The 26709-nt window shown below is 35.2% G+C and overlaps 1 protein-coding gene across 6 annotated transcripts in view; it reads right to left on the bottom strand.

Moving 5' to 3' along the window:
- DOP1A (DOP1 leucine zipper like protein A) overlaps window positions 1-26709 on the bottom strand; it is a 104834-nt gene that overhangs the window by 19689 nt on the left and 58436 nt on the right. For 5 of the 6 annotated variants that reach the window (XR_004056746.1, XM_030928441.1, XM_010358274.2 and 2 more), the window contains 16 exons: window positions 26209-26317; window positions 24625-24745; window positions 23695-23814; window positions 21860-21974; window positions 20961-21194; window positions 19446-20067; window positions 18553-18827; window positions 16594-16746; window positions 14589-14689; window positions 12959-13218; window positions 9693-11682; window positions 8755-8866; window positions 8464-8646; window positions 6575-6700; window positions 3044-3178; window positions 1420-1475 (listed from right to left, as the gene is read on the bottom strand). Coding sequence is in view for 5 of the 6 variants with exons in the window: in XM_030928441.1 (XP_030784301.1) it covers window positions 1420-1475; window positions 3044-3178; window positions 6575-6700; window positions 8464-8646; window positions 8755-8866; window positions 9693-11682; window positions 12959-13218; window positions 14589-14689; window positions 16594-16746; window positions 18553-18827; window positions 19446-20067; window positions 20961-21194; window positions 21860-21974; window positions 23695-23814; window positions 24625-24745; window positions 26209-26317 (4712 nt within the window). In the remaining variant the exon portion in view is untranslated. The remainder of the gene's footprint in view (window positions 1-1419; window positions 1476-3043; window positions 3179-6574; window positions 6701-8463; window positions 8647-8754; window positions 8867-9692; window positions 11683-12958; window positions 13219-14588; window positions 14690-16593; window positions 16747-18552; window positions 18828-19445; window positions 20068-20960; window positions 21195-21859; window positions 21975-23694; window positions 23815-24624; window positions 24746-26208; window positions 26318-26709) is intronic. The other variant, XM_030928442.1, reaches the window with a different exon arrangement.

Below are 26709 nucleotides of genomic sequence, written 5' to 3'. Positions count from 1 at the left end.
GTTTACACAAAAGCCACAATAAACTATGGTTTTCTAACAGTTTGTGGAACATTCTGTAAATTTTTATAGACAATGATAGAACAAAATTCCTAAAAACTTCATTTTTACTAATGTTAATTAGTAAACCAACACAGGTAAAATATCAACGCAATTTCTTCTTCTTTGTTTTTTTTTTAAATAGAGATGGAATTTCACCATGTTGCCCAGGCTGGTCTCAAACTCCTGGGATCAAGCTTTAGTGTTGGGATTACACGCGGGAGCCACTGCATCTGGTCACAGTGCAATTTTTCCTTTTTTTTTTTTGAGAGGGAGTCTCGCTCTGTTGCCCAGGCTGGAGTGCAGTGGCGTGATCTCAGCTCACTGCAGCCTCCACCTCCCCAGTTCAAGCAATTCGCTCCTGCCTCAGCCTCCTGAGTAGCTGGGACTACAGGCGTGCACCGCCACGCCCAGCTAATTTTTGTATTTTTAGTAGAGACGGGGTTTCACCATGTTGGCCAGTGTGGTCTTGATCTCCAGACTTTGTGATCCGTCCGCCTCGGCCTCCCAAAGTGCTGGGATTACAGGCGAGAGCCCACATGCCTAGCCTGCAGTTTCTTAATCTAGACATTTTTCTGTTGAAATCCCATTTATCACATGGGATCTCAAAAGTAAAATACGACTGCAGTAATTCTCAGTTTAACTACTGATATTACAGTCACCCACTCCCTAGCCTGGTCTCTTCATTTCCCTCTTAGTTCTTTTTCCTTTACCTTTTAAGTCTCTACCTCATGTTATGGAAGGCTGTCAACTGAACATTAGTCTTTAACCTGTAAAACTAATGAAGACTATCTTTGTTTCAGTCTGACCTTAACCCTAACACTTCTCTGTATGTAAGTTCAGATTTTAGGTAGTCCTTGCTCTAGGTCACAACCAGTTTAAATACACTCAAAAGCCTGACCTTATAATGCTAATCACAGAATACAAATGGAGGCTGAGTTTGGTGAATAAAACGGAATTATAAAGGAGGATGAAGAGTCAGGTTCTTGAGTAAGAAGTTATAAAACTCAAATCATAACTTCTGTTCACAGGTCAGTTAAATGCAAAATGGAATATGATAGTAAGAAGATATTTCATGTAATCATTCCTAACATTAAAAAAGCAGAATGAATTACTGTATGTTCACCTATACCAAAATAATGGATTCAGTTGCAATATGCATAGTTTCAAGAGTAGGTTCAGCTTTTCATTTATGTTTAAATGATTTTATCACAATTCAGTGTTTTACTATCCAGGAATCGTCAATATCCTTAGGTCTTTAGGTTTGTAGGATATACACGGCTGGGTCATTAAGATACTCATTACTTGTATTAATATATCCATAAGTAATGTTTCTCTGTTTCTAGCAACATAGTAAGGAGAGATCAATATCAGTAATCTTACCTTTGAATATAAGCATAGAAAAACTGAAGCATGCAGACTTCCAAAGAAAGATGTTTCTATAAATAAAAGAAATCAATTTTATAGTGAAGAATGCTGCCTTTTTTCATTGTTGCAACTACTTTGTATCTTACTGCCAATTTTTAATTAAAAAAATTAAAAGAACAAAATTATAAATTTTTTATTAATGAGCCATGCAGCTCTCTTCCACTTAGTAGGAAAAATTCATAACACAAGAACTATTTTAAAAGTTGAAAATAGATGGAAGGAATGGAAACACTGTCAATTTTTCCTTCCATATATCAGAGGTTGACAGTCCACCACTCACTTTTAAATGATTCATTTACTCTATAAGTATCAACACTATTTTAGGTAGCTTATGCTTGGTGCTATTAGAATTGAGATTTTAAATGAAATGCGTATTTAAGTCTTATTACACATATCTGTTCAATTAGTGTAGTTCAAATTTGTGATCAATTCCTAAGAGCTTTAAACATAGCCACTAAATTAGTGTTGAGTATAATATACAATAAAAATAAAACACCTGTCCTTGGAAATTAATAAGAGGCTGGAGAATGATACTGATGACCACTGACGTTTATCAATTTGTGCTTTTTCAGTCCCAACTATTTCCTTGAAGGTTTCCCGTTTTACCACACAAAGAAAAATCAAGTGTCTAATAGATTCAGAACTTAATAAGGGGACACAGGATGGTGGGGCAGGATGGTGGATTGGCTCTAATTTGTTTTCATATCCCTCATGTGTAGCTCAATGTCTGGCACAAATAGGTACTCTAAATACAAACTAAAAATCCTATGACAAATGCCCCAGTTTTTATTAAAAGCTTAATAAGGACACTGACTATTCACACACATCTTACTCCCTTTGGAAACTCAAGATAAAAGGAAAACATAATTCAACATTTTCAGATATATGTCATAATTCTTTAAAGGATATGATTAGGTCTATTTTGGCTTGGCTCAAAGTCTAATGTTTGTAGCTGGTAAATACTTTCTGAGAAAATACGACCTCTTGGTATTGCTTGAACAAACAGCAGAAAAAGTAGAAAAGTCCGTAATATTCCTAATTTGTAGACTTTTATTTTTGCCTAGAGACAAAGCAACGTGTGTGCAGAGACTGTGTCATTCATAGTGTAGCCCTTGCATAGCACAGTATTACACATGGTCAAGAAATGACATTGACTAGAACTAAGGTTAAAGCAAAATTTGGGGAGTTCACAGAGTTAAGAGATTCATTCAGAAAAGAAAGCAATAAGGAAGCTGTGAAAAATGGCAACAACTGAGAGAAGCAAATCTTGAGCTCTGGCTTATGTTCTTTAAGTGACCAGAAAATTGTCCCCTGAGAATTTAGTCACATGGTCCCTGACTGCCTTTGAGGTACATATGAAGATATGAGCAGTTAACTGCTCTTCACTGGCTACTGAATAATCAGAATAGCAAGTCACTACAAATATTGATAATTGTTTTGATTGAAGCAGTGTGAGGGCCACATGCAGTCATCTCTGCAATCTGTACTGTATTGAAAGGACATTATTGTACAAAAAAAATCTTACCAGCATAATTTCTGAAACAGAATTATAAACACATGTGAAGAAGTTTTTTCTTACCTTATCCTTGGCTATGGCTGGTGGCTGCTTTAAAACTTCTTTTACAGTCTGGATAACAGTTTCTGCTCTCATGACACTGATTGAACGAACCAATTCCACTAATAAAAGCTGTTCTTCACTGGCTGCAGGAATGACCTAGGTAATAAATCATTGTATTTATGTATGTATGTGTGTATACAAGTCTTTTAGGGGAAGTTACAGAATTAAGAGAGTATTTTATGACCTCTTCTTTTTTTATATTTTTAAAATAGAGATGAGGTCTTGCTATTTTGCTCAGCCTTGTCTCAAACTCCTGTGCTCAAAGTGATCCTGGTGCCTTGGCCCCCCAAAGTGCTAGGATTACAGACATGAGCCACTGCACACAGCCCTGGCCTCTATTTAATATAAAGACCTCTTCAAGTCCCTAAACTACTTTAGGCAAATTTTACTTTTATTTTATATATGTGTGTGTATATATATATTTATACATATATATATATATATATATTTTTTTTTTTTTTTGAGATGGGATTTTGCTGTCTCCAAGGCTGGAGTGCAGTGGCTCAATTACAGTTTACTGCAGCGTCAACCTCATAAGTTTAAGCGATCCTCTTGCTTCAGCCTCCTGAGTAGCTGAGACCACAGGCATGCCACTATGCCCAGATAATTTTTTAATATTTTGTGGAGACAGGGTCTCCCTATGTTGCCCAGGCTCAAAATTTATTTATTTTTAATCAATACATGTTCATCACCTCAAAAAATAAAACAGAACAATAAGCTTTATAAAAAAAAAATAGTATTGTCCTGTATCTCTTCCCATGCCCCAAAGCAACCTTAAGTTCTTTTCCATTTTGTCTAAATAACTTTACAGTACTATTTTTCCTATTTCCTGATTTTCTTTTACATATTATCTATTCATTACTTATTTTGGAAGACAAAGATGTAGCTCTCTTACACTTTTCTACCTATCCTCCCAACACTGTTGTATCGTATTTTTATTTAAATCCATATCTAATGTTCACATGATTATTTGTGGTTGCACTGTGTATTGTACTAGCATTGCATTTGTTTTATGGTACAACTTTTTGTTTTTCCTGGAGCCAATTGCTTTTTTTGTTTGCTTCATTTTCTCTGCACCTATTAAAAATTCACCCCTAAATACTTCAACTGTAAATCTCTAATTCCATATTCAGATACTTCAGGTAATTAATTTGTATCTTTTCCTCCCTCTCTTTTTTCCTTGAGACATTTCTGTTAGATGTCTTTTTATTCTACCCTGGGTCCATACTCTCTAGGTTTGCTACACAGTGTCATCTTGATCTCTCTCCTGTTACCATTATCCCAGAGATTCCCCTTGCTCTCTCTTTTGTGTTGGAACCCCCGTTTCTTGGATCTCCTGTCTTCTTTATTCTTGGTTTATTCCTCCTCTGGTGGACTTACATCTTCCAGTAGCCGAGAAAAAGTGAACTGATAGCAATTTTCCTTGCTGTTGTTGTTGTTGTTGAGACATTGCATAGCTGAAAATGTTCTGAGTGACAGTTTGGCTGGAGATAGAATTATGCATTGAAACTACCTTCCCATCAAAATTCCCAGTGTTGCTGTTAACAAATCTCATCTTTATTCTTTTGAATGTGACCAGTATTCTTTCTTCAGAAGATTTTAGGATCTCTTCTTTATCTCCAGTGTTCTGAAATTACATGCTAATCTTTGTGCAGATCTCTTTTCACAGTGCTACGCACAATCTGGAAACATTTATTTCATTCCCGAGGAATTTTATTGTATTATTTCTTTGTGTTTTTCTCCTGTTGTTTTTAAATTCTGCAGAAAGATACTGGGTCTCTAGTATCACTTCTCTAATATTCTTATCTCTTTTCTCCTGTTTTCCATTTCTTTAAATTTGTATTCCATTTCTGGTATTTATCCACTTTCTGTTCCAACCCTCCTAAAAATATTGCTTTGTTTCTGCTGTAGAATTTTTAATATCCATGAAAAATTTTTAATTTTTGGAATGGTCTTTCCTATACTCTCCCTTTCTACCTCATGGTCTCAGCCACTGAAGGACATTATTATTATTTACATTTTCTTCTGTTATCTGCATTGTTTGACTTTTAAAAATCTAGTTGTTTCAGTCTGTCTATCACATTAGAGACTTTATGTGACTGGTAATCCTTGGCTCGCTATTTAAATATGAGGAATAATAATATAGCTAATATTTATACAGTGATTATTAAGTGCTAGGCATTGCTCTATGTGAATTACATATTATCAGCTATAATATACCTGACAATCCTCCTGCCTCAGCCTCCTGAGTAGCTAGGTCTATAGGCACATGCCACCACACTTCACTATTTTTATATTTTGCAGAGACAGGGTCTCATGAGGTCTTGAATTCTTGGCCTCAAGCAATCCTCCCACCTTGGTCTACCAAAGTGCTAGGATTGTAGCTATGAGCCACTGTGCCTGGCTTCAACATGCCATGTTAAATCAAATGTTCTTTACTGCTTTTAAGTAGTACAGGATTTAAATTTTCAATGTGAGTGCTATTTCCTACTGAATCTTCACATGCAAAATAATGTAATATGGTGTGAATGCCTGATTACTTTAAAAATGTAAAATCAGCACAAAAATAAATCAGGAATTGTTAGGTGAAAAAAATCGTATTTTTTATATAAATGTAAGTTATATAATAGCCTTACTATTCTAATGTACCATGATTTATTTTCAATATAGAGCATTTCTCTTGAGCTTTGAAACTCAGAAAGCAACAAAATTCACATATATAACTCAGCTAAGACCAACAGTAAAGTGAGACCTCATCTCTATGAAAAGTAGAAAAAAAGAAACAATTTGTAAATTATATTTAGAAACAAGAACTCTTTGAACTATCATATCATAATAAACTATAGTCAAGATGAAAACTTTTCTGCATATCCTTGCTTTGGACCCTAAATGACTAGCACTTAAAAAATATACTGTACCATATTACCATTTCTATTTAGTTTTAATATCATACTAATTTCCTTTCATTTCCACATAATACCTTTTATATTTGACCTCAAATTTTATTTTTATCTTTATTTATTTATTTTTTGAGACAGTGTCTCACTCTGTTGCCCAGGCTGGAGTGCAGTGGCATGATCTCAGCTCACCACAACTTCCGCCTTCCGGGTTTAAGCGATTCTCCTGCCTCAGCCTCCCAAGTAGATGGGTCTACAGGCGTGTGCCACCATGCCCAGCTAATTTTTGTATTTTTAGTAGAGATGGGGTTTCACTGTGTTGGCCAGGCTGGCCTGGATCTCCTGACCTCATGATCTGCCTGCCTCGGCCTCCCAAAGTGCTGGGATTACAGGTGTGAACCACTGCGCCTAGCCTTGACCTCAAATTTTAATCAATACTTAAAGAAATTAAGGCAACAATTTATCTAAACCTGTCAACAAACTTTTGCTTTACACTCCAATCTACCCTGGCCCCACTGCAATATATGGAGAAGTGAAAATTAGCATGTACTCACCAAATGCAGAAACAAAAAGTGCCAAATGTCTAAATACATACCTTGGTCCTGGTGGCTGTTTTATTCTGTCTTCTTTCATTCCACACAAATGCAATGGCAGCCATAAAGTGAACACCATGATTCATTGAAATGGGGCCCAACAATTCAAGAATCTGTTGTCTCAAGTTCTAAAACAATTTGAAGCAAATGAAAGTGAATTTAAAAAAAAATGAAAACATTTACAACTAGACTGCATTTTTGGTTTCTTTGAAATAATATAGTACTTAGAGGTTTTACTATATAAATAACACTAGAGGAAACTTTAATAACATTAAGAGCTAAAACATGACTATAATTCTAAAAGAAAAACAAATCCTATAAAATGACGGCTACCAATCAGCCAAATACAAGTCGATTCACTGTGAAAAGATACTAGAAAAACACAACACATATAAAATTCAACTTAGCAGGTTTGACATAAAGTCCTTTAAAAAAAGGTGAGGGATTCTATAATTATAAAACACCTTCTATTTAAGTAAAACAAAACATAAAAAGTATAGCTTAATCCAAGCATCAAAACTTAGATCAAATGTTCTGATGGTTCCCACCCTTACCCTTCTCCCAATTCCCTATGTGTTCCCTTGGATCCCAGATCCAGGTGGTCTGGTCTAGGAATAAAATTAGGTTATTGAAGGATGTCAATCTGACAACTTGACATGGCACAGCATTTGGAAAATATCAAGCAAGGAAGAAAAAAAATTTAAAAATCAATAATCCCATCATCCTGAGATAATTACTGATAAAATGCAAACTTTATTCCTTTTTCTACAGATAACATTTTTTACATAACTGAAAATACAGTATTTGTTCAATTATGTAACATCCCTGTTTCACTGAGCTTTTGAGCCCTTCTCCATCCAATAAGAATTCTTCAAAACCATGAATATTAGTGGCTATGTAATGAAACACTGAAAGGATAATTTAAACATTCCCTAATTCATTGTTTAGGATCTCTCTTTTTTCTGCCATTAAATAATACTATAATGAACACTTTGTATATACATCTTTGTATAATTTCAATTACCTTAGAATTCAATCCTAAAGTAGATTACTAGGTCAAAGACTATGAAATCTTTAAAGCTGTCTGTACATATTGCTAAATTGTTTTCTAGGAGGGCTTTGCATATTAAAATGTCAACTTAAAATGCCCTAAAAAAAAAGGAACAAAGTTATAACATGTGAATGAACCTTAAAAATATGTCACGTGAAAGAAGCCAGACATAAAAGACCAAATAATATGAACTTTTTCAGAAAAAGCAAATCAATATATGGAGAGAATAGATTAGTGGTTGATTGGGATTAGGGATGGGAACAGGAAGTGAGTGCAAATGGCCACGAAGAATCTTTGTGGTAAACGACATAATAAAAAAATGGACTGGTAAAGGACATATTCAAAAATTTACAAAGTTGTGAAATTTGTAAATTTACTAAAAAAATTACTGAATTGTATACTTTAAAAATGGGCGGATCACAAGGTCAGGAGATCGAGACCATCCTGGCTAACATGGTGAAACCCCGTCTCTACTAAAAAAAAAATGCAAAAAACTAGCCGGGCGAGGTGGCGGGTGCCTGTAGTCCCAGCTACTCGGGAGGCTGAGGCAGGAGAATGGCGTAAACCCAGGAGGCAGAGCTTGCAGTGAGCTGAGATCCGGCCACTGCACTCCAGCCTGGGTGGCAGAGCGAGACTCCGTCTCAAAAAAAAAAAAAAAGAAAAAAGGGCAAATTCTGTGACATGTCAGCCATAGCTCAGGAAAACTGTTAAAAATTATTTGATAATTAATCTATGCAGGGCCTTGTAAATACTACACAAATTATTCACATATTCTGAATATAATCTTTGGGAAGGTCCTCAGACTCCTGAGCTCTACAGATTAAATATGAATTGTCTAACCTTTGTAGCTCCAAGATTAATAGTGGTAACAGATGCGGATGCGGCAATAGTCATCTTTTCTGAAGAATCTGCTTGATGCAGTATGCTCCAAAGCAGTGTCACAGAGGACATGATCATATGAAGGATTGAGAGGATTCCACTGCGTGCTTCAAACAAGTGTTTCTGGTCTACATTGACCAAAAGCTATTAACAGTTGAGGGAAAAAACCACATTACTTACTGAGATTTACAAATGGAAATATATTAGACCTCATAGTCTTTCAAAAGAAGTCGAATATTTATGCAGTCTTACTTGGTGATACTGTGTAGTTGGATCCAACAAACAGTAATGGATAATGGCTGTAATCCCTTCCAAAAGAGTAAGAATCATATCTGGTGGAATAACTGATGCCATCCACAGAGGCCTGAAATAAAATGCATTCATTTAAACACAAGTTTTATGATAGTACAGTTCATATTTTATCACTAGTAAATACAGTGTGTCAGGTACATAGAAAATGTGCAATAAATACTAGATTAATAAATGGCTAAAAGAATAAATCAGGGTCTTTTATTTCTTAATCTATAAAATAAGTGAGTTGGACTAAATATACTAGAGTTCCTCTTGGCTAAAGAATTCTATACAAAATAAACACATTATGGCCAGTGAATCTCTAGCCACTGAGGAATGGCAGGCATATTAACATTAAATAACAAAGGCAGTTTTCTTATTATTTTACATGTAGAAACTAAGGTTATTCTGAAGAAAAAAAAGATAGTCTACTGGAACTAATTTTTCAGACTTCATTTTGAGCATAGGGACTCAGATTGAATTTGCCACTAAACCACGAAAATCCAAAACAAAAAATAAAATTGGATGGAAAAGATTTGTAAATTTAAATTATTTTCAGTCTAAAACTGATTCGCACTTAGATAAAACAGACAAAACCCGGGAAACCCTTTCCTAAGCTTCCTATTAGTTTTGCCAGCTCAGGCAAGAAGAACATTGAAATTAATTTCAGTCCTTGGGAGAAAATAAGTCTGTTTAAATATTCCTTCCTTTTTCCATTCTAGATTCTTTTATTGATACTCTTCCTTGAGCCAGATTGTTTTTGTGGAAAATAATATACTATTTGTAACCTACCAAAACCCACTAATTTATTTACTCAAGTTGTGACCAACTTTCCAGCCATTAAGCAGTCATTTATTTGAAAAATTTCAGTACCAATAAAGTTAAAAGTCACCTCTTACCTACTGTCAGATAATCCTGTTTCGTATTTGTACTGCTGAATTAGATTATCTAGATTTCTGCACAGTTGTAGTGTCACAGAAACAACCACTCTCTGTAGAACTTTTCCCATGTAAGGCAGAGTAGATGTGATTAAACCGATCCATTGTGGGTGCATCTTACATGCACAGTGCTGATGTAAAGCTCGTATCACTGCACAGAGGAACATGCCTTGACACGTGATTGGCTGAGCATGCAAATACTGAAGAGAAGTCATGGGTTGATGGGGACTGATGTGTTCCAAGTCAGATACACCAAAATCAAAACCTGTTTCATTCTCTTCAGGAATAGTCATTACTCTGTGTTCTAGAACAATCAGCCTCTGAAGCACCTTAAGAAGTTGTGACTGCAATGTGCTGCCATTGTCAAATTCATCCTCTGAGAAATTAATAAGGCTGTCCTCTGAGAAACCTTCTTCCACAGCAACCATGTTCTTACCTGCCATTTTCTCACTATGCCATTTCTGAGCACTAAAGATAGATGACAGCAAACAATGAAGAATCACTTTCTGAACTTTGCACTTAGATAACATATCAGAAATAAAACTAGGGAAACCCTTCGCTGAGCTTTCTATTACTTTTGCCAGCTCAGTGAAGAGTAGTGTCAGAATTTCTATGCTCATCATCTGCATGTTTCGATTACCTATTAAATCTTGTGCAGTAACCTTGACATGAGTTGGGTAATGGCTACGCATGTAATATAGGCAGAGAGAAATAAGAATTTCTATGTACATAGAACTCCGGAAGTTATGATTTGAGTCCACTGGAATGTGACTATAAAAATCTTTGCCCATAACAGAAATCCGGTGTCTGGCCAATAGATTCTGAAGGAGAGACAACTGAGGAGTATATGCATTATTTACACTAGTAGTTGAAATGGCATTTACAAAAGCTATAGGGTTAGTTTTCAAGATGGCTTTGATGGCAGAGAAAGCATATAAAGTCCTGGATGAATCATACAACTGGAGATACAGGAGCACATGTTGATAGAGAGGATGAATGTTGAAACTGGGAGATTTCCGAGATCCTGGAGAACCCATGTCACTCTCAATTTCAGAAATGTCTCCCTCTCCACAGCTATACCAGTTCTCTAAATCCAGACCATCACTAAAGAATACACTGGTTTGTTTGAGTTTTTCATTGGAAGATTTTTTCTTGTCATCATCCTTTTTTCTGGCAAGTTTTACTTTAGGTTTTGCTCCTGGTTGTTTACCCGACTCCTTAACTATTGTTTCCTTCTCCGAAACTTTTTCTGATAATTTTTCTTTGAAGCTGAATTGAATACTACTGTGACTCCTTTGTCTAGATTTGGTTTCTATGGAAGCAAAAGAACAGTCATGAAGAGTGTGTGTGGTTCCTGAAATACAAGGTGAGGAGCTATTCCTGGATATTCCATTTGCCACACACTCATGGCCTCTCTCTGCAGACACAGACAGAAACTGAGAACTTTCATTACTCAGCAAAACATTCTGACTCTGTTGAATAGAGTCATCTTCAACTTTAATTGTCTCTTCATCTGGATCTGTATCACTGCACTTTGGGGGCATAGCTTCAATTTCTAATTGAGATGTAACCGATGCAGATTCCACTTCGAGGCCACTTACAACTTTACATATCAGGTCAAACACTACCTGCTGAACATCATCATCTGGGGAGCTTTCCTTTGGCATTTGAGAATCCTCTTGGGCATTCACGGTTTCAGGATCAACTTCATAACTCAAGTTGTCCCCTGCAGAGGACTGTGAACATCCCGAGTCAGAACTCTGAAGTATTTCTATCTGTTGGTCTGGAAGATCAAAATCAGACACAACCATTGGAATTGTCTCACTGCTGGTACTTAGGAGGGAAAGTCTGTCACTTAATGGATTCACAGTGAGACTAAAGTTCTCTATTTCATCCATGGTAAGTGGCTTTTCACCATTTCCTTTTGATGTGATGAGTTGTACTTGGCTCACTGATATATGAGAAAAACAGTAAAAGAAGAAAAATACAAAATGCATTAAAATAATTGAAATGTAGACTGATCAAAATTTTTAATCATTAGTGTCATCATCTACTTATATTTTCCTACTAAAATTACATTTTATTTTATTGCAGGTGAAAACTTTGTTTTATTTTTCCTCCCTAATACCTCACTTTAGCTATGCTGTTTCTAAACTCTCTAAAGAGTTTAAAATTAGCAGCAAACCACAAATATATAATTAATTTCTGTATTTCTTAGGTGGCATACATTAATGATGGTCTTCTTTTAGAAAAGGTGGAAGGCTTAGTGACATACAAAATAGTACATACCAAATGCTAGCAAATTTAGGGAAAGAATCATGATACCATTGATGAGATCTGGCACTAATCTCAGAGAGGAGGTGAGAATTCAGCAGTTAGATTAACAGAAAGACATTCTGGCAATAAGCGGGATCATACAAATTCTTACAAGATTCAGAAGAACCAGTGGAAAAGAAGCCAGAGAGAGGAACCAAGACTCTAGAAACGCACTAGAGATGAAGTAGGAATATGACAGTTTGGTTTCAGCTCCATCACTTACTAGCCATGAGACTCTGAGAAAGCCATAGTCTTCCAGGCATCAGCAACCTGCTCAGTAAAATGATCTTTTCATTACAGACCCCACAGGGTTTGTCAAGAGACAAATGACATATGTGAGAGTCTTTTGTCCCATAAATAAAATAAGGGGACATTACCACTGTATAGAAGGCATCACTCAACAGTTTATAAAATATGGACTTTGTAGTAATATAGTAATAGTGAATATTTAGGCATGTCACAAACATGTCTACATCTGATGGTCATAATAAAACCTTGAAAGTTGGGCATGATTCTTCTCCTAAAAGATGAGGAAAATGACTCATGAAATACAAAATGTGCATTACAGGTTTACTATAAATTCCCAATGAAGTATCTACAGAGCCTGTAGGACCAGAATTGCTAACTAAGCTCTAAAGATATTTCCATCAAAACTGAAGAATGTCTCTAACCAGAGCTGTGCCTGATTCCTGCCCTGAAAAAGTCAACTGAGAGACCCACATCCTCTAAGATGGTCATTGACACAGTACATTCTGACATGGTCCACACAGCATTGCTAGTGCATGAGGAGGGGAGAAAATAAGCCCATGGAAAATCTCACATACAGTTCTTCCACCAATTACTGTTATATTCACTTATCACTTTATTTTGATAATTCTAAATAAAGCTGTCTACTTCTATGTGATATTCACCACTGCTGCAGGCAAAATTTTGCATGAAATGCTTGTCACTGTCCTCTCCTGGATAACAGGGAGCCTTATTCCAATAACGTTCTGCTTGTACACGCTGTACTGAAACCCTCTGAGTTTTTGGATGAAGCAGGAGCAATAGCAATGGTTCCAAAACTCGTGCAATATCATGTCTTTGTAGGACTTGGTTCAGCCAGGCTTGTCCCACAGAGCTAGTAGAACCATCGAGACTGTTAAGGCTATCTAACATGATGAACAGTGACCTAAAATAAACACAAATAATTAAAATAAAGAACCAAACATCTACCTTGTCACATTCTTTTATAAAATCAATAAATTGTGTTTCTTACTTTGAATTAACTATTTTGAAGTAGTCATACTTCAGGATAAATTTTGATCACAGCATTTTAATAATCTTAATCCCAATAGTCTCAGTAGGTATAACAAAGGAAAAAAACTTTTGCCTTTCTAAAAATATACTTATGCTTTGAAATTTCACAAGCATACATTACTAAGATTAATACTGAAGAACTGAAAAAAATATGATTAGTCTTGTTTTAGCAACATTTTCCTGTTCATATTATCAAGCACTGAGCCTTCAGCAAGTCAGCATTACTCCATGTTGATCCATGTTCCTCTGCTCACACTCTCCTTGTGAGTCAAAGCTATGTGCTTAATTCAAGGAGAAATCTGTGAAGGGTATGAAAGTGTCCTCTGGAATCAGAAAAACCCAAGATTCAAATCTTTTGTGTGGTGTTGGGCAAGTAACAACTTTTCCTGACCTCTATTCCCTCACTTGTAAAATTAGGAAAGATGGTTGTCAAATAAGAGATGATTATTTATAAAGTAAAGGTTCAATGTATTCAATACACTGTAGGGGTTCAATATATGGTTCAGTATCAGATCACTTAAAAATGGTAATGCTGGTTGAAAAGCACCAGCTGAAATAACGTTCAGTAGAGGACAATTCTGATCCTGAGCTGAGCTTGAACACAGATTCATGGCCACCACTATGAGACCGGCTGGTGAGACTACCTTATGACAATATGTGAATCCACCTAAAAATGGCAGCTCCTTGGAATTTAATGCAGATCTGATATCTGAAGTCACCTATGTAGTCTGGACAAAAACTAAAACCACTCTCAGGCAGCTACAAGTTCTCTGGATTCATGGAAATAATCTGCTAGTGTTTTCAGCTATAGATTTTAACAAATCTAGTTTAGGCAGAAGATTGAAAATAATTGCTTGAGAAACACATAATCTACTATTTATATGCAGTTTCACTAAATGTGAATATAGACTCAAGAAAGCTGTATCCATTGCTCTATCACTAGCATTATCATTCTAAGTAATGCACCTAGAATGGTGCCTGACACCTCGTAGGAATGTGAGGAATAGTTGTCCAAGGAAGGGAAGGGAAACCAGGTACTCCAAAACCAGAAAGTAAATATCTGGTGGATGAGTAAAAATGCCATGCATTTTAATACAGCTCATGGTTTTCAAAATAATAATTTCTCTTTATAAAATGTATAAATTGCTATCTTCCACACTTGCCAAGCTAGACAGTGGACTCAAGGAAAGAGGCAACATTAATATATCCAACTGTGAAATCTTAATATAAAATGTAACTGACCTGTCAAAAGAACGTACAAAAGATGAAGATTTATTTATATGGAGATCTCTCGTTAGATGCCAAAGAACTGCAAACTTGGCATGTGCTTCCATCCTTATTTTCTGAGGAGAAACATGGGAGCTTAAATTATGTTCTTCTCTCTTGAAGATACTAAGTGATTTTAGTAAAATCAGAGTACTATTTAGGAGTACTGTATTACGTTCAACGTCCATAATATTCAAACACACATTGCAATAAACTTTATTTCTATTCTTTATGGAAGTAGAAACACAGAAAATATGTAAATATATACAGAAATATTGAACTTAAAGGTTATCATCTCATCCTGTCTCGTAAATAATTATTCCTGAGTTTAGACTTTAAGTAATGAGCTTACTAGATTATTGTATAACAGAAGAAAAAAGTTACTAATGTACATATATCTGGAGTCCAGAAGGCACCCTTCCTTCATTTTAATATAAACATTTAGTTGTCAAAATTGATTTCATTGCACTATATATTTTTTGTCCCAGAAATGATACGTTAATCCCAAACGAGTTTTTCATCACTTATAAGCTGGTTTGACTCAAAAATGTAAACACTTAAAAATTATTTCTACAATAAAAATATCAAACTACTTTTGAGATTATTTGGAAAAAGATTAATAATGGGTAAAACAATGTAAAAATAAATTATTTAGAACAGCCAGCACACTTGGTATTAGATAATAAATATGTATTAATATAAATTAAGTAGAAATTGTCACATTATCAAAACTTTTGAAGTCTTTCTTTAGCATTTATGGATCCTTCAAGCAAAAGCCCCAAGAAACCAGACTGTAACTTCCTAAATTGCTTGTGATAGTTGGGAGGCATGCTTGTTTTTTCTGTGAGCTTAATACAGGCTTTTCTTATGAAGCCTGCATTTGTATCAACCAACAGAAATGTAAAAATTAAGTAGTAAAATATATTTTAATTTTTTTCATGGATGTATATCTTTATTTAGAACTTGGGAGTATTTCTTTAAAAATGAAATGCTACCCAAGTGAAAATAGGCATATAATTTGTCCTAGATTTATATTTAATGTAAAACTTAAATTGTTAGAATAGAGTGCTTCCCTATTATTTCTGAATAATTTTGAAAAAAAATGTGTTATAGCAGAAATAGATTTTTAACATTTTTCTTGGAATACACTTTTCATTCCTTTCATTTACTCCTTCATATACCACTTTCTCCTCTGCCAAATGTTTATTTAACACAATTCCTTTTTAGAATATGACCTACTCAAACACACTAGCATTTTGAGTTTTTTAAAAATAGGACAATCTACTTCTAAAAGCTCTTCAATCAAATCTTCTATTTATATTACAGAGCAGCACAGGAAGACCACAAACGTCATTAAATTACCCTGATGAGGTTAGTCAATATGATTATTCCAGCTTCTTCTCAGGCTAATTCTCAGCCACCTTTAACTGAATTATATATCACACTTCATATATATTAGAATACAAAATTCTTATTTTGGATATGTAGTATAATAATACACATGATATAATCTCACATATTAGTATTCTATAGCTTATAAATATAATTTATACATTACTTCATTTCATATATATTAGTTAATAAATCCATAAGTTCCATAACTGAGGCCACTGGTTCCTCTTTAAATGACCCAAGAACTGAGACCACCAATACTAAACATCATTTCCCATAACTGTGTCCTGAACAAATAAACCCAGCATTTGATTTTTGTTTTACTTAATTTTTCATATTACTGATGCTTTTGTAAACAACTTTCCTCTAGAAAGAGTTGAATACATTTATTTTAAAGATACTAAGATCACTGTGAACAAAGCTATTTTCTCTTACTCCTATGTTAACTGCAATAATTTCCCTAAAGTTTTCTTAACTTACTTTTTAGTATAGTGTGTGTGTGTGTGTGTGTGTGTGAGTGTGTGCGTGTGTGTGTGTGTGTGTGTGGCGGGGGGGGCAGCGGTGTGCACAAGGTAAGAAGAGGATTTACCTTATCTTTATGGGTTAACTGCTGACTTATAACATCCTCACAGATGCTAGAAGAAGGAACTAAGTTATGTAATTGATAAAATAGTTCCACACTCTTCTGGTGATGCTGAGGTGTCCCATCTCCCAACTGGTCCCACAATGTTAAAGCTACATGCTATAAAAAAGATGTAAAAGTGACAGTCACAATACCATACATGAAAATTTATTTAACAAATATTTCTTATTAGGTACAAATGAATGGCTGCTCTCTGTCAGACCTGAAAGGTTTTTAATATTCTATTCTATGGGGATGAGGTTACTAAGTGCAGTCTTCCATGTACCTACTTTCTGATCACCCAAGCCCTTGGAACCTTTTATGATAGTCCTGTAATGATATTTGTTTTTAGACATCAGGCACGTTGTCTGGACATGGTGGCTCATGCCTGTAATCCCAGCATCTTGGGAGGCCGAAGCAGGAGGATCACCTGAGGTCACGAGTTTGAGACCAGCCTGGGCAACATGGCGAAATCTTGTCTCTACTAAAAATACAAGAAGTGAGCCGGGCATAGTGGCATGCACCTGTAATCCCAGCTACTCGGAAGGCTGAGACAGGAGAATTAATTGAACTCGAAAGGCGCAAGTTGCAGTTAGCAGAGATTGTGCAACAGAGCGAGACTATATCTCGAAAAAAAAATCAGACATGTAAATGTTTTCTGCAGGGCCCAGGTAAGACCCCATTTCATTATTTAGCAGTGTTAGTAAAGTGATGCTAGAATAAACTATCCTTAATAAGATACAAATCCCACATTGAATGCAATTTAATATTCATGGTTGTATATTAGAGTGAAAAGTAACTCATAGTTGAAATATCCAAACTACTTAAAATCTATAAAATAGATAATAGGTATTTCAGAGCTACATATGTTAACGTAGCACTTGATCTGTAACAGCATTAATACTAATGCAATTAGTAATAATAATAATGCAATAATCTTCAGGATTCACTACCACAATATTATAAAATCCAACTCTAATCTAGCAGGAGGAAATATCTGAAGGGACACAATGACTTGAAATCACATTTTAAAACTTTTTTTTAATGTACAGTATAAAGAATCTACCTGCTTAAGATGTATACAATCCAAATCTACTTGATGTTCAATATAGAGGATAATATTTATACCATTGGGGTAGAAATCAAAGACTGAGTTTTCTGAATTTTTTTCTGAGTGACTTTATACACCACAGATGATAATGAGATAATATGACGAGTCAGAAAAACTTTTCATGAGAGTTTTGGAGTGCTAAGGTTTTACTGTAGGAAAAGCAAAAGTGCTGCTCACGCCTGTAATCCCAGCACTTTGGGAGGCTGAGGCGGGCGGATTACTGAGGTCAGGAGTTTGAGACCAGCCTGGCCAACATGGTAAAACCCCGTTTCTACTAAAAACACAAAAATTAGCTGGACATGGTGGCACACGCCTGTAATCCCAGCTACTAGGGAGGCTGAGGCAGGAGAATTGCTTGAGCCCAGGAGGCAGAAGTTGCAGTGAGCCAAGATCGTGCCACTGCACTCCAGCCTGGCCGACAGAGCGAGACTCTGTCTCAAAAAAAAAAAAAAAAAAAAAAAAAAAAAAAGAAAAGCAAAAGTGTCACAACCACTTAATCTGAAAGTCAGTTCTACTGTTTTCCTCTTTTTAGTTGAAATTATTTCCTACATGGCTTCAGTGCCCTAATACTTCTCTTTATCCTAATATTCCTACTCCTTTATTCTTATTTTTCTCCCTGCTCACAAAATTGGGAATAAGATGGGGAGAGCAGTAGGTCTATCAGCTGTGGCATAATTTTCTACATAGTATGACATATTAAGAGGTGTTTAATGAAGCTTTATTATCATTTTAAAAATAATCCTTAAAGCAAACTAGGTCAAGTATCATACATGGCTGTAATGATCATCGTCATGTATGCATTTCTTAGAATTTACCTTGAAAAATTCAGTCTTCTCAGCTATGTACCTCAGATTGCCCTGAGTGAGAGGAGGTCTAATAACCACAGCTACTCTTCCCTGGTTTGGACTTAAGGGTTGTGCAGGCTCTACACTGTTGATGTTTTCCGCAGTGACCATGGCCACAGACTGTGTCAGTCCCACCAGGTCCATGACTAGTGAAATAGCAACACTCTGAACACTGAAATCACTTGCTTGGCTGCAAGCATTCATCAGAGTCTGGAGCCACTGTGGAGGCTGCACATGCTCACAGTCTGAAACAAAAGATGGTAGCAATCAGAGTTCATTATACTAAACATTTCACACACACTCTAAGTTAATTTCAAAAAATAAAGCCACTAAATACTTTTAAGGCCTTGACCTGTTAACAAAACCATGGTTTCTCACCTAGTCTATAGCTTTAATAAAGTAGCAACAAGAATTTATTATACTTTTCTTCAATATATATTTTTCTTATGCCAAGTCATACAATCTATTATCCCATCCCAAAAAACAGTATATTGATCAATAAGCATTATGTAGTATTCACTGCACTGTGTGTGTATATATAAAAATCAAAATAAAGGTAAACATGTTACTGGTCATAACAAGGAAAACGAGCAGATCTACTGCTACACTACTTTTCTCCAGAGATTTCCATTTCAGCTCCAACTCACCTGCAAGCAAACTGTGAACGACATCAAAAATCACAAAATCTTCCAATATATCAATCTCCCCATAGTGACAGTATTCCATTTAAAAAAAAATTGCAAATTAAAACATTAAAAAAAAGTAACTGGCTAAAAAAATCCATTTTAATGAATGCCTCTTTTAAAAAGAAAAAACATACTACAGAAAATACTGAAATATAAGCAAAACTGAGATGACCTTACCAGTCTCCAGTTTTTCAGAACGTAACTCTGATGTATGGTTCCCCTCAGCGATGTAAACTGGGAAACTTGAGCACTCTAGGAAGAGCTGACAGGCAGCAAGGAAGGCAGAAAGGTATTCTTTAGAAGTTTTTTGTTTACTTATGTTTCTCTCTTTTACATCTCCTTGTGAATTTCTGTCCCATTTTGAAGTCTCTCCTTGTTCTCGACCAAGATCCCCCTGATGTTCTGTAGTCAAAGCCTGAGAAAGAGAGTTATTCTGAATGATGTAGAGGTTGATAAGTCTGGTAAGAAACTGTTGGACATACTCCAAGCAGCACTGCATTGCAGTCTTTTGGGCTGTCTTCCCACTTCGGGTTGCTGTCCCCTGACTGACTACAGAAGGGGTCTGGATGATGGTTTCTTCAGATTCCACAGTGGATGCTGTTTCTGTTTCAGAGGATGTGCTACCAATTGGGATGGTAGCTGCCCCCTGGCCCTCACTCAGTTCTCTGTCAATATCATCAGTTCGGTCTGCTTGATATTGTATAAACTCAGTGAATCCACTCTCTGATGATCGACTACTAGGTGGATTTTCTCCGTCTTCAAACACTTCAGTAGGATTTTCATGAGAAACTGATGATACCTGTTAGAGATTTTTAAGAAAGCAAAAGGCTGAGTAGCAAAGTGTACATATTAGGAATTAGAAATGACCACTTTTGAGAGATGTTTTAGACTATTCACAATTTAATTTACCCATTCTGTTGACTCTTACAGCAGCCCCTACACCGATTTATTCATTCTCCAAGTATTTATTATGCACTACACACACAGCATACATAAGGTTAGATTCTTGATGACAAAAATACATATATAAAAGTCTCTAGGATCTATATCCTTGTTTAAATCCTAGCTACAAGTCCTGCATAAATCCACAGACCAGATTGAGACCCTCTCTTCCCATTTGGCATGCATTCCTCTGATTGATCCCCACTCTTCACCTATTTTACATATACCTACCCTTCCCTAATTGGTTATTTATACTGTTGTGCTCACCTTTGAGTGGTGCCTTTGTTTTAGCCTCTTTTGTGTACTCACAAACCAATCAGCACGAAGATGTGCTGTAAGTGTAAAATGCACACTAGATCTTGAAGACAGTACAAAAAAGAATGTAAGCTACCTCACTTATTTATATGACATCAATTTTATATAGATTATATTGAAATGATAATATATTGGCTACAATTGTCTGAATAAACTAGAATTAAAATTAACTTTACTTGCGTTTTACTTCAATGTGGGTACTAGAAAATTCTGAATTACATATGCCATTCACATGATACTTCTACTGGAAAAGTACTGATATAGATAATTAAACTGCCCTATAACCAAAAGCCTACAAAAGCCTACTAACATTGCATTTGGATCTAGGAAAGACTCACTATTATTTAAATGCTTACGTATAAGTGATTTAACTAAGTAACTTCTGCTTTGAAGAAATGTAAATGGTCTAATAACAAAAATAATAGTTAAAATTACCTTTTTGTCTTCCCATTCTTTGACTGAATTGTTCTGCCCACTTGGAAACTGCAAAACACCTCCAGTGCTAGCAGATAACAGTGGAGGCTGAACCTTGCTAAGGATCTTTGAGCAAAGTCTGAGAGAATATGTGAGTTCAGACAAGTGCAATGTCTGGAGATGGCTTGTCAAGGCAGAAATCATTCTGAGCAGCAACTGGGGCAAGTGTTCTGTCTGGATTTCAATATAAGTCTCCTGAAAACAAAAGTGAAACGAAAAAAGGTTAAACAATGTGGAACCCAAAAGTTACATTTTTTAATCTATATATAAATAGGCAATAATTTTACTCATCTGTAATGTTTTATATGCATCATGCTGTTAACACTGTGTATTTTATTACTGATGCCTTATAAAATTTCTATTCCCAAATTCTCAATTTAAATACTTAAAAGCATGTATTATAAAATAATCCCAGTTTTATCTGCTACATTACTAAAATTATAACAAAAGTAAATAGAATTATTTAAAAACAAAACAGGCTGAATGTCATACCTGACACAGCACCCTCATACTTCTAGTAGGCTTCAAAATGAGAAAGCAAAGAAGTGAGGAGAGAAAACAGAAGGGAAAAGATTTCCAAGTCTTCATTTAATAGAAATAATATTAATATAAACGCAGCATTAGACCACTATACACTAAACAGTTAAGATTTTATAACATGCAATTATGAAGTTTACTCCATGTATTTTTTATATATGTCAAAGGAGAAAACACTTGATTTTATGAAAAAAAGCTTACCAAAGAGGAAAAAATCAATTTAATTTTAAAGATGAAATGTATCTGAAGGCTTGCCTACAACATGAAATATTTGAACTATGTTATTAGATGTCCTTGATATTTTCTTACCAAAGTGGTCTTACCAAAGAAACTATGTCCAATAAAAAATCCACCAGTAAGCAGAAATTGGTTAGCTGTAATTCAGATGAGTCATTACTATCTCCAGGTCCAATCTGAAGTCTGGCATGCAGTGTCCTCCTAAAAGGACGAAATTCACTTTATCAAGTATACTGTCAAGTGATGTGAATACCTGTGACAGCATCATCATCCTTCTAATGAAGGCCAAGTCAATACTGGGTCACACACAGTGATGTTTTTGTGATGACAAATTCTATTTCCCCCAGGACACTGTACCTCTTCGTGGAAAATTCCCAAGGCAAGATTCCTAGGCTGAACCTCTCCCTACAACTCCTATCCTGCACTTCGAAGTGTTCTGAATTGATCTCACTTTCTGGGACTTATTTCCCATTGCTTCCTGTACAGATAGCAGCTCCTAGTTAACACTGATTAATTGCTACTTGATTTCTAACCTTGGGTCTTAAAATAGGCTCATTTGTCCTTCTGTACTACTGCCCTCCCCAGTCTCATTTTTCCCATGATCAGAATGCATCTGTCCTTCAAAGTCTGAGATGAAATGTTACCTCCTCCAGGAAGCCTCTTCTGATCCAAGTAGCAGAGATCATTCCTCCAACAAACATTCACATTAAATCATAGAAATCCTATATGACCATACATTGCCCTCCACTCTGAAGACACAAAGTAAGAATATAATATAGTCCCTGACCAACAAGAATATAAGCATGTAGACGAATAAATGCAACAATGTGACAGTGCTGGAGGCATTGATTCTGAAGGGAGATTTGAGGGAAGGAAGGAAAGGTGGGTAACTTCTACATAGGATTTTAGCAGATAGGCAAGGGGAAAGAGTACTTTAGAAAGAATAACACAAGTGAAGCCTCAGCAGCATGAAAGTTAACATGCTGCTAACTTTCAGAGAGTAGTCCAGGTTGGCTGAAGAAGTGTGGATGTGTGCATTTGTGAATGCAGAAGGTAAAAACCCAGGGTAGGGTCAGGTGACAAAAAGATACGATTCCTACATTTTAATCTATTAAGACATTTGTATTTTTTAATACTAGGAATATATACTTGCATGTCTTATTTGTTCCCACTGTAAGATCTTTGAAGACAGGGACTGTCTATCTGCCTAGCATGATGCTTTTTAACTGGGTGCTCAACCTCTGCTGAATAAGCCAAGAACTTTCTAAACCATTAAAGAGATTAATGTATAGGAGCAACAATTAACGTTTTTTATTAAAAGACTTCTAATGCCCAGATCACATATAATTATATTTTGACTACATGCTCCTGGGCCTTGAGTGGTTAATCTGGTTGAGAGGATCTGGTCTAGAAGCCAGAGATTCCACTCAGATTCACTAGTAGCCAAGGGTTTTCAGACCATATTTTTTGCTTTATTTCCTAAGGGGTAGAAGGCTTTTATCACTGCCCAGTGACAGTATGGATTAGTTCTAATGGCTTCTAAAAACACAAGTCAGGCCAAAAAGTTTTTTGTTAATCAAAATGGAAATCCTTTTGGAAAAGCGTGCTGAGGCAGCAGCCCAAAATTTGCTGTCAAATTTTCTACAACAATGAAAAACTACATTACTATAGACTGAAGAGGGAAAATTTTTAATCTACTCTGGTATATGAATAACTGATCTCTAAACTCCCTTCTAATTCTAAGATTATATGATCAATGATTTTATATCCTATGTGACAAGGTAGAGTCAGATTATGAATAATAACTAACAGTTATTATTAGTAATAGAATGTATAAAAGAACATTCATTAAATTTAACAACTTAAAAAAAAGGTTAGCTTTGGATGTTACTAAATTAAAACGAATGAAAGTTTAACGTACCTACAACATTCTTCAAACCAACGTGCAACATAATCCCACATATAATAAGGTTCGAAGGAATTAAACAGAAGGTTAGCAGTTTTAATCAACTCTGCTGTTTTCTTATTTTCTCTTAATTTACTGAAAAAAGAGAAAAGAAAACAAAAACTAAAAAATAGTAACATTTATTTTTTCAAATTTAAATTTGAGTGCAATGCCAGTACACATTCCTAGGTAGTTGCTAGAAAATGTGCTAGTAAGAAGACTGCAACAAATAATTTTTATCTACTGCCACTCTATTATTTTATGTGCAGTTATTTTTCCAAATTTGAATTTTTGTCACTCAAATATCAAGATCAGAAATTAGACTTGCATAGTTTCTGCATAATAAAAAAGACAAAAGAACAAGAATTTCTTTTTGAACTATTTAGTGTGTGGGACTGTAAATTTGGCAAAATTCTTTTATTTCCCTTGGCACATATAAACTGAGTAGTGATTTGATTTTCACAGCCTTGATTGTGAAGAATTTTGTCTGCTTCCCTGTGCTATTCAGGATTTTCTTAAGAAAAGTTTATTTTGACCAGTTTCAATCAAATTATTATTCTTAGTTTGAAAAACAACAACAAAACCAACTAGTGCTGTTAATAGCCATTATTACTGAAATTGCATCAGAGAAAAATAACTTTGTTATTTCAAGTGGCAACCCTTTAGCCGATTAGCTATTTTCTCCTCCTGTCTTTTGTAACAATTAAAACAACTGTCTTTATATAGTGAGGTACTGTCAATACAACTAGTATGTCAGTATTAAATCAGCTTTACTAGTATTAAATCAGCTTTACTTATTAGAACACAAACTTCATAGAGTAGGATCCCAAGTTATTACACTTCAAGCTTATATTAAGTGAATACATATTATGTCTTCATGTCAAATTTAATTTTTTGATAATCTACCTGCTTAACTGAGCATGATCCTTGCTGAAGGGTGGTTCTGTTTGAAGATCCAACTCTGCTTTGCATTGAGAATATAATGTTCTAAACACTTCAATCAGGACATCTTCTAGAATTACAGGTCCTAAAATTAATATTCAAATTAAAGACAGTAATTAATCAGCATGAGCAAATCATGCTTATCTGAAAATTAGCCCAATTAAATGATGTTTTAAAAACAAGTATTCTTAAAATAGTATTTCTTCAGAAGCTAAGCTAAATTCACATTTCTTTGAGAAGGTAATGTAAGATATTATATAACTGAACAAATATTTAAAGTGCAGGCTGACACAATAGAAATGACAGAATCAGAGAAATTGGTTTTGCCAGTTAATAGTTCTGTTACATTAGACAAGTTATTTAACTTCTTTGAGCTTCAGTTTCCTTATCCAGAATGAGGATAATACCGGAATTTACAGGACTGTTAAGGTTTAGAAAAAATATTTGTAAGATTGCTAGCACAGTTTCTAGAATATAATAAGTATTAAACAAATGCTACTTGTAATTACTGTTATTAATTTAAATAATACTAAAATGCATAAGGCTAAATTTTCTTGGTATTACAGATATCATTTCCTTAAAAAATTCCTGAGCTTCATCTGTTATCATATAACAGCTAAAAAAACCTCTCAAGACCATTTATATAATTCAAGTTATTCTTATATTTTAAATTTTTCATTTTTAAGAAATGGTGAGAGGACACCTGCTAAAACATCTGTATATAACTTGAAGATATTACATACTTTATGATTTCCTTTTATTGTTGCAAATATTTATGTTTTTTCCTAATTTCTGTCTCAAGTGCCATAATATATAAGAAATATACAATGAATAGGCCGGGCGCGGTGGCTCAAGCCTGTAATCCCAGCACTTTGGGAGGCGGAGAAGGGTGGATCACGAGGTCAGGAGATCGAGACCATCCTGGCGAACACGGTGAAACCCCGTCTCTACTAAAAAATACAAAAAACTAGTGGGGCGAGGTGGCGGGCACCTGTAGTCCCAGCTACTCGGGAGGCTGAGGCAGGAGAATGGCATGAACTCGGGAGGCGGAGCTTGCAGTGAGCTGAGATCTGGCCAGTGCACTCCAGCTTGGGTGACAGAGTGAGACTCCGTCTCAAAAAAAAAAAAAAAAAAAAAGAAATATACAATGAATAAAGAGAAAACATGCAAAATAAAGGGAATGTGGAGAAGAAAGTTGAGGGATATAATGCAAATATTTTTCATCAAGTCCTTGGATTCTGTGAACTATAAATTGGTCATGATGGATAAACGTTTTAATTTCAATAATATAATCAGGATTAAGAGAAGCTTAGATAGCATCTTTAAAGTGATTCTTCTGCTACATACATACCACAAGACAGATACATAATAACCTATCAGCTGGATGAATACCTGTATCTTAACTTTGTAGAGTGAACTTTCAGAAATTGAGAACTTATATTTAAAGGCCACCTCAAAATATAACGATTTCCCTGATGACTCTTTTTATTTTCTTATTCACACAAAAGTACCACACATGACCTTATGCCCTAGGATAGTATATATTACCTAGCTCAGGTTTGTCCAGTAAACTGATTAAAATGCGAAAAGGCTTTAGATCCTGCATTAGAGTGTTCTCTTCTCCAAATCCATTCACTTGTAAGATTCCCACCATTGCCTTTAAAAAAGGAAAGTACACTGGTCATTTAAGTAAACATATTCAAAGATTTTTTCCTTAAGAAAAAGTATTTCTAAATGTAACCATATATAATGGAGATTTATACCCACTATTGCTTTTCTGAAGCCTTTTCACCAACCCTGGCCTTCTTACTCTGCTAGGAAAAAAATGTATTTATCTATCTTGAGAAAAAAAGTGTCTAAATTCTCTTTAGACATAGTGGAATATCAAAGAAAATTTAGAAAAATATATTCATGAGGTGAGTGTTTTCCCTACAGATGAATTTCTACTTAAGATCATCATTCTGAGAACTATGCCACATTATCATGGCAGTTTCTGCTATTACACAATTATTTTCCCATTAGTGACTTAACAACGATATTCTTATAACC

The sequence above is a fragment of the Rhinopithecus roxellana genome, chromosome 4, assembly GCF_007565055.1.
Source record: "Rhinopithecus roxellana isolate Shanxi Qingling chromosome 4, ASM756505v1, whole genome shotgun sequence".
Lineage (NCBI taxonomy): Eukaryota > Metazoa > Chordata > Mammalia > Primates > Cercopithecidae > Rhinopithecus > Rhinopithecus roxellana.
Note: the sequence above shows the minus strand (reverse complement) of the source record. Positions and strands in the feature narration are given on the sequence as shown.